General features: G+C 43.3%; 1 protein-coding gene across 2 annotated transcripts; it reads right to left on the reverse strand.

The window, feature by feature from the left end:
* Positions 1-1,734: 1,734 nt before the first annotated feature.
* On the reverse strand, positions 1,735-8,504 carry LOC101766049. 2 transcript variants are annotated; one of them, XM_004979272.2, is made up of 8 exons: positions 7,842-8,503; positions 5,544-5,706; positions 4,983-5,183; positions 3,895-4,137; positions 3,285-3,432; positions 3,075-3,137; positions 2,499-2,667; positions 1,735-2,386 (listed from the first exon to the last, which is right to left on the reverse strand). In XM_004979272.2, the coding sequence occupies exons 1-8, from the start codon at positions 8,212-8,214 to the stop codon at positions 2,031-2,033; spliced, it is 1,716 nt and encodes a 571-aa protein (XP_004979329.1). In that variant the 5' UTR covers positions 8,215-8,503; the 3' UTR covers positions 1,735-2,030. The 2 variants fall into 2 exon arrangements, with proteins under 2 accessions (XP_004979329.1, XP_004979330.1); XM_004979273.2 differs by lacking the exon at positions 3,895-4,137 and having other exon boundaries at positions 7,842-8,504.
* Between the last annotated feature and the right edge of the window lie 40 nt (positions 8,505-8,544).

Below are 8,544 nucleotides of genomic sequence, written 5' to 3' on the forward strand. Positions count from 1 at the left end.
AAAATTGAATGAGAAGTTTATTTTACCCAAATAATAGTAATACAACTGTATTGATAAGAAAAGGTTTGGTGTTGTCATCTTTCTTAAGCCTAACGAGCCAATCCAACAGCCTTCAAGTGGTTCACGAGCTGGCTTGTTAAAAAAATAAGCTGAAATTGAGACTTATCTCGATTCATTTAAATGTCGAGCCGAGCTGAACGGAGCCGAAACTATGAACAAGCCAAGTCAGCCACAAACATTGAGCTTTTGTATCAGCCCTAATCATAAGAGCAGAAGGTCGTGGATGGGTGGCAGAGAGCGCTGCCAAATTGCCAAAAAAACAAGATGAGTCAAAACAGCCATCCTTATGTACACAGTTTGGAACATTTGAAAAGAAAGAAATTGGTGCATTTTCCATGATCGACGGATGAATGCAGTTCAGGTGGAGCAAGAGATTAAGGCAGAGATAAAAACTTCCCAAGACGGCATGCGGAGGTCCTGAGCTACCATGGTTACTATGTTATATGATTATTTGTATATATAAGGTTGTGAGATTATCCCTTTATGTAATAACGCTTATGTAAGATTTTGTATGCTCCTTCTTAAATGACATAGCAGTGCTTCTGCAAGCTTTTAAAATAAATTACAACAGCTTGTTAACAGTAGCACTCGGAATTTGTTGAGCAACATACGTAAATTAAGCCACTTGCTCATGGGCCAATGTGCTCTGCAAAATCTGCGAGCAAATGGAGCAACTGTGGCACAACAGGGTATCTCCTGCTTCCGGTAAAATGTCAATTGTTGCTGACACCATACAGGCAATGGAAGACCAAGTGCAGGCACAGATAGGCAAAGATAGTGCAGGCATTCATTCTTTTTATTTCCAATCTGAGATGTGTTTGTACAATCACGTTCGCGCCTTCGCCCAGTGTATCTCGGCGGAGCAAAGCGAATTTGAATTTGGACATGGGTCCATGGCCATAATGTTCTTATCAAGGTTTCAGAATCATACTAGACAAAGTAATTGCTTCAAAATACCTATCTAAAAACTTCAGGTCTAGCAGCAGCATTAACACCTGATTAAACATCTGACCGGAAACGGAACCATTAGAGGCACTATATAAAACTAGCAACATAGCGAATTAAGAAGGCGCAACTCTGATCCACATTTGTGGTAAATGCAACTACAAAACTGAGCATGGGACTTTTGTCATCCAACCATAGTAAGTTGAGAATTCTATCAGGAGGGAAGATGGTAGCCTATCCTTTTTGGGACGATGGCACGCTTTGTTTTGTATGTGTGGCACTATGACCAGGGGAGATTTCCTCATGATTTTTTATAAATTTTGAGTGGGATTAGAACTTGATTTGAAATCCTAAAAGATAGAAGAATCCACAAAAGTTTTTTTTCCCAAATAAATGAATGTCTTTTGAAAGTATATGGACCTAGAAGAGAGGGTGGGACAAGTTTAAGTACCGTTATGTGAATTTTGAGAGTACCAGGATCGGGACGAGAACTCTAGACAAGTTTGAGAATCGAGATGATAGCTCGGGACAAGTTTAACGACTTCTGTAGTCTATGTGCACTTTGAAAATACCATGACCGGAATGAAAACTCAGGACAAGTTGGCCGCCGGTGAAATTTACTCTAAAACAAAACATCACTGTTCTTTTTTCCTATAGAACAATGGGTGCACACTCGCACTTCTGACGTGCAATAGATCACAACTACAATCATTCACCAGATTAGAAGTAACGGCCAAACAGAAATATACAGAAAGAGCTAGTTGCAGCAAAGTTTCAACTATCAATATAAGATGTGTGTACAAAATATAGGTACCCCTTGCCCTTTTTTTCTTTTTGTTAATTATGTACAGTATCCCTGAAAAAGAGAGACAACTAGACTTCATGAGCTTATAGCCACGAATGCTCTCAATAGGCCTGGCGTGTATAGCGATGTATTCACAGTTAAGAGAATTTACCACACATGGCACCATATGGAGTACACATAGCTTTACCTATTACCACCATAGCACCCACAAGAGACATCATCATGAATTCTTGATGTCTGATGAAAGAACACTGTACCTATCCACATGATCTTCCCTCGACCTGCAATGTGCCAGGAGTTGGCTCTCATCCACCTCCCCCGTGATTGATAACTGAACACCATACTCCGATAATCTCTTGACATCCCTCGGATTGGGGCTTTGCCATGTACCGTCCCACCACGTAGGCGGTAGGAGCGGGGTCACAGCGCATTGGTGCGGCTGGTGCCCGCAGCTCAAAGGCCCGGCATATGTGTCCCAGATATGGCTCCGGCCAACCTGCGTCGAGAGCCCATGGACCAGCAGGCTACTGTGTATGCTGCTTAAGAACGTGAAGTTTGCACCTGAAGGCTTCAGGTCTGGTATAAAAGATGAAAATAGAAAATTGCAGGCTATGTTAGGGGGATCTAGCATCCGGGAAAATTCCCAGGCATGGAAAATTTCAAGAGGTAGAAACACAAGAACATGTACCATATGTGTTAGCTGCAGCCAATGCTGCAATAAGTTGTGCATAGGTTGTCCCCACACGAGGATGTGCTCCAGTGATAACTGCGTATCTGGCACGTGATGCTAGAAAGAAATCAACAATGGCTGCCCACCTTGGAGCTGGCCCCCAGTCTCTTAAACGAAAATCCAGAGGCTGCAAATAAAAAGGGTGCAGTTTAAGGTGACAAAGATGCGCTTCTGTGGACATGCCAATTAAAAAGATACATAACTCTTCATAGAAAAATACTTTAAATAAAATTAACGTACAGGCTGAGTTAACTTCACATGTAAGTGGAAGAATGGCATAATGGGATCAGAAAACATATGCCATGAAGATATCAGAGTGAAAATAAGCATAGCACAAACGAGATCAGCTACCAAAATCAGTTCAGAAGGGAATTTGTGCAATATGACAAGAAATATACTTGAAGTTCAACTGGGATTGATCGCTTCAGAATAAGGAGAATAATATTCTAACACTCTGGAAAATTCCAGTGAGCAAGTATCAGAATTTGCTAGAGAATGCCATAATGATAATCCAGGCATGAGTGTGTGGCGTACCGTATCATTTCCAAACATCCAGTTTGACTTGTTGACAAACAACTCATAATCAAAATAAATTACCTGCTCAACAAATAAAAGGATAAACATTCAATCTTCAATTTTTAGAAAATTCGACATCAATTGATAAGACATCTAATAATCCTTGGCATCCACAATACTTAGAGAAATCCAAAATTTATCCTCTAAACATTCACCAAAGTGGCTAACCTCAGCAAACTCGCTGATGTCTGACTTTATATCCTGGACAAATGATGGTGTGTCTGATACCAATGCCACCCGAGGAGTACCCTGAATATGGCAGATCTGTATGGCTCTCTTTATACAACTTGCTGCAGCTTGTCTTGCTTCCACTGGCCTGAATTCACAATAGTAGTTATTCTCAACTGTTCAAATTGTAGAACATTTGTATCGGACAGGCCTGCAAACTCTCAAGATAAAAGTTAAGGTGCAAACAAGTTCAGTCAACACCACTTGTGATAACATAACTAATCCTAGAACATTTCAAACTATCTTCTCCGGTCCATATATAGAACATTCCATGATAGTGTGTCACTTGGTAGCATCCCCAATGGAGAGGATCAAATATTGAGATCAAGGGTTTATGCACTAGGAAAATAAAGAAAATGTGTGGCCATCCTAGGTTCAGTCAACAATTTAACATAAATCTTTTCTCAATGCCTACTGAAGTACCAGATGTGTTGGCAAGTAAATTGTCATAATTCACATGTTATTGCATTGCTCTTCTTGTCAAGTGAATACGGACAATTTACCAGTAACCTTCAACTTGTTTAAGCATATACTATAAAGTGTTCTATACCTACTGGACATCATGCGCATGTGCAAAGCAATATCTGGATCGACACCTTTCAAAGCCCAGTTAACTGCTTCCTGGACTGTCCTGGAGGGAGATACTATAGCTCGCAAAAGTTCCCCAAATGTATTAGGCCTGGCATGTAATGAATCTGGCGATCCAAAAAGAGCTGATGCGGCAGCCTTCATCCCAGGATGAACATTCTTCAGAAAAAACTGGGTGCCCACTGAATCTGTCGTGCCACTAAACCTAAATTGTGAGAGTCATATGATATCAGCATGCTTGTATTTCATAATCATATTTTGAAAAAAAAATGCTGGATATGAGAAAGAAAAGCAATCCCACCTAGCATAACATAAATCAACATTCAACTGAACACTGAACACGAAATATCCAGTAAGTATCTTTGGGCTTTAGTGTTCGTACCATAAGCAAAAAATTCAAATACTAGATTTTTGGAAATTCAGAGTAATACCCGATAGAGCAAAAGAGTAGCAGCATCTTTCGTTAAGTCATATGTTCAGGGTAAATGAAAAGTTTTCTTTTTTCCAAGAATAAGAAACAAGACCGAAGTAAAATTTCCAATAAACAAAATCTTTCGTCAATGCAACCAATTGCCAAATTGCAGAGTATCGAGTTTAGAAATGGATAAAAGTAAGAACAAAGAAGATTAAACAGCTCGGTAAGCAGCTTTATTTGTCTGAGAACTGTCATTTGAAGTTCTGATAATTCCATGAATCTCCATTTCCACATTTCAATAATATGACTCCTTCTAGGAAACAAATTTTACAAATTTCATATGCTTTGGTACACAAAAAATATATTTAAATAGACTTGCCTAGAAACAAGGTGAGACCTAAATTAGCCTCCATTTACTGACTGCATGTACATTGCTCACTGCTAAGCTCAGGCAGCATTGTTAATCATAGATCTACAAAATTCCAAGGAAAAATCATATCTCAAATAAAGAATTAAATGTTGGTTTAGTATATGTCCAAATAGGAAAAATACATAAAACGCATCCAGAAACTGCCAGTAAATAAAGGAAATGTAAAAACATATGACTATCTGTTTGTTGAAAGTGTAGTACCTACCGGATAATAGGGTCTTTCCAGCTATTCCAGTCACTGCATAGAACATTTGTCTCTGATGGATGTTCAAAATTGTCGACTCTCATACTCAGATCTCTACCATATTTTGTAGCACAGCAATGTTTTCTCCATAAATGCTTGATTTCTTCAAGAGTAAACAAATGGTTTGCATAAGAAACATACTGTCCAAAAGGATATAGTCCCCTGTGAATGGAACAGAAAAAAGTCGAAGGATATTGATAATCAGATAATCAGTCACCGCTTTCTAGATTACACATTGCATTTAATCATGGCCCTAAAGACATTACAGGTTAAAAATTTTACATAGAACAAATTTGAAGTAAATTATTAAGAACTACAAGCATAATCTTGATATTAACTTCAGCTTATTATGGTTTCATAATCAATGCAAACTCTGTAATGACACTTAACAATTATAACAGGAAAATAGTAGTAATGCATTTTCATAGAACTAGGTGCTTTTAACCTGTTCGACTAAGTATCTAATATCTAGTCAAACAAAAGGTAGATGAAAAGTAGCAGAGTATAAGCGCACATGCATGCCTGGTTTGCTCAATTATCAGAGATCGGTTGAACATGACACTCAGCGCTGCTGCTGTTAGGATCCTGTACATTTCATTGCCAAAGCCAGCTTCAGATGCTTTCCCCAGCACAAATCCTTGTTTGCAGAACTCATGTGGAGGAAGTGTCCGCACTCTTGCAGCTCCTGCCAATTTAATTGAAGACATGAACATCAGGGATTGGACTCCAGAACCTGACAAGGAATTGCAAGTTGCAAAATGGATAGGGGGAAAAAATGACTGGCTAGCTATACGCTTTGGTTATATCATAGTAGACTCATGGTTAAAGCAACATTTCCTAGCTTCAAAGGGGGCAAAAAAAAGTTTGGACTAACAATTAATGTTTTAATTATTATCTAAAGGATCAGAGCGAATCATTTGATGGAAGGACAGTCAAATTAACAATTGGCTGGGATCGACCGGATCCGAAGATCAAACATGCTCTTGATCTTTTTTTTTTGCCAAGATCAAATATGTAGAATATAGGATTAGCACTGTATCTGTTACTACTTTACTAATACAAGGAACAGTTTCACTTAAAAACAAAACATGGATTAGGAAATCGAAGAAATTGGGAGTGGGAGGTACCCTGCGGCGCATTGTGGCCAAATCTTACGCGCGCGCTGTGGTAGCCGTGGAAGCCCGGGCAGATCTAGACGTGGGCAGGCTCCAGCCCCAGCGGCCAGCTCTAAATCTCGGAGTGAATGGTGGGCGGCGAGTGGCGGCAACGCTCATAGCCACCACTTCGAGCCTGGAGTGCAGGAGCCAGGAGGAGGAGGCGGTGGAGAGGCAGCCATGGCGGCGAGAGACGGAGAGAGGGACAGAAGATGAGGAAGAAGACGGAAAGGACGAGTGACAGGGGACTGACTGGTGGGACCATGGACCGCAAAGGGTTGCAGTGGCAACTTACCATTTCCCAAATCCCAATAAATCCTGAATCTCACACTACTTGAATAATTCCAAAAATTTGTTGGATTAAAGATTTGACAATATACCACAGTCAAATTTACCAATTTATAGTATCTCCAACTGGTCTCTCAAATTTGAACCCTAATTCATCCTACGAGGATTTCTCGTCCACATTACAACCTCCTATTTTTCTGTGCACTCCAACCGATCTCGCGCATGCATCCTACCTTGCACCCACCTCTATCTTCATTAATATCTTGTGACTAACAAATTTATGATTTTATATGTAAACAGTATCGTTTGCAAATAGTAAAATAAGCATATATTTTTGCATTGGAAAATCAAACCAAATATTAATTAATTTTGAAAAAAGGGCAATTGCAATTTCCCTCACAGCTAAAATCGAGCACGCGGCAGCAAAATTCTCTCTTCCTATCTCTACACGGAGCAGCACACCAATCTCCATCTCACAGCAGCAAAATCAATCCCTTTCTCTACTCACATCTCCATACACGAAGCAGCAGCAACAGTATATTCTCTCTGGTCCCGTCGATCTCTCTAGGCGGGCGGCGCACGCAGGGCCTGGGTGGCGGCTCGGCACTTCGGCTGGGTGGGGACGCGACGGCGCAGGCAGGCAGATCGAGGCAGCGGGCCTGCCGGCGCCCGTGCCGGGACGCGGGTCGAACGAAGCAGGGAGCACCCTGCAAGCACCGGCCGCGCAAGCATGCGGATGGGCGGCGGCGGATCTATCCGGTTCGACTCTTTCCCCTCTCTTCTACGACTTCTTGTTCTGTACGGAAACGCCGGCGCGGTGGTCGGAGAGGAGGAGGAGGGCGTGCCATCTCCATCGACGCGGCTAGCGCGGACAAGTCTGAGGACGCGCGGGAGAAGCAGCCGTTGCCGCCGCAGACCGGATGTGAGAGTTGATGAGGAAGAAATGAGAGACTCTCATCCGTTGGGGGCCAGATGAGAAATGGAGCATTCACCTATTCCATAAAAAGCATTTTTTTTTTGCAACCAACAAAACTGTAAGAATATTAAAGCTAGTCACGAGCAAAGAAAATTTCAGCTATGAGATTGACATGTGAGAAGACTACTTGACGCATCTTTCTGACGCCTTTAAGTTTATTTTTTCTTGAATTTTCTTGAAACGTATGAAACCGATTGCTATATCATGATCTACGTGTGTGGGTGGAGATTGATATCCTATTCCCCGATGGTGAGTCACCACGTTTTCTTGAGCAAATCATTCATGGTGTTTATTGGGTGCAGACCTGTTCAATGCGTTGTTGAACATACGTGTACAGGACACACGTGTCACGACTGTGATGGAGTAAGAGAGATCGGCGGACAAACTAGAGCTTGAACGCACCGTGGATTTCGAAGTGGCGCCGGATGAGCTCGCGGACCCGCAGGCTGGCCGCCTCGGCCGCCAAGCCCCGGCCGGCGGCGTCCTCCTCCCCCATCCTCTCCACCGTCGCGCAAGTGGTGGTCGCCGTGTCCCTGCCGGCGACCTCCGATTCCACCGCGGGCCGCGCCTTCTTCTCGGCCGGTGGCGGCGACCCGAAGAAGGCGTCGACGGCCCCGGACGACCACGACGAAGCAGGCCTGGAGATGAAGAGCCCGGGCCCGTGGCAGTAGACAATAGCGACGATGACCGCCGCGACGAGCGCTCGCTGGAGGAGACGCACGAGCGAGAAGCTGCACCATCGCCGCGCCGGCTCCGCCGCTGGCTCCGGCGTCATGGGAGCTGATGAGCGTAGCCTCTGCGATGGGGGTTTTGAACTCACGCCACAGTGCCGGGCCAGCGACGATCGACGACGTCGCGGCAGCAAGGCTAGTGATAATTAAGGAGGCCGAGCGGGCCGGGCGTGGTGCGCTGTGAAGTGTGAAGTCGTTGACGCCAGCGCCACGATCCGGCACGTCGCGGCGGGTGGCTTCTCGAGAAAAAACCATGGAGAGCGCGCGCGCTGGGATCGAATTGAAGACCGGGAAATTATCCTCTCAAAAAAGACCGGGGAATAGAAATACGTGAGCCTCTGTTTTTATGTGGCGGACGACAGCGGAGCGCAGTA

The sequence above is a fragment of the Setaria italica genome, chromosome VIII (assembly GCF_000263155.2).
Source record: "Setaria italica strain Yugu1 chromosome VIII, Setaria_italica_v2.0, whole genome shotgun sequence".
Lineage (NCBI taxonomy): Eukaryota > Viridiplantae > Streptophyta > Magnoliopsida > Poales > Poaceae > Setaria > Setaria italica.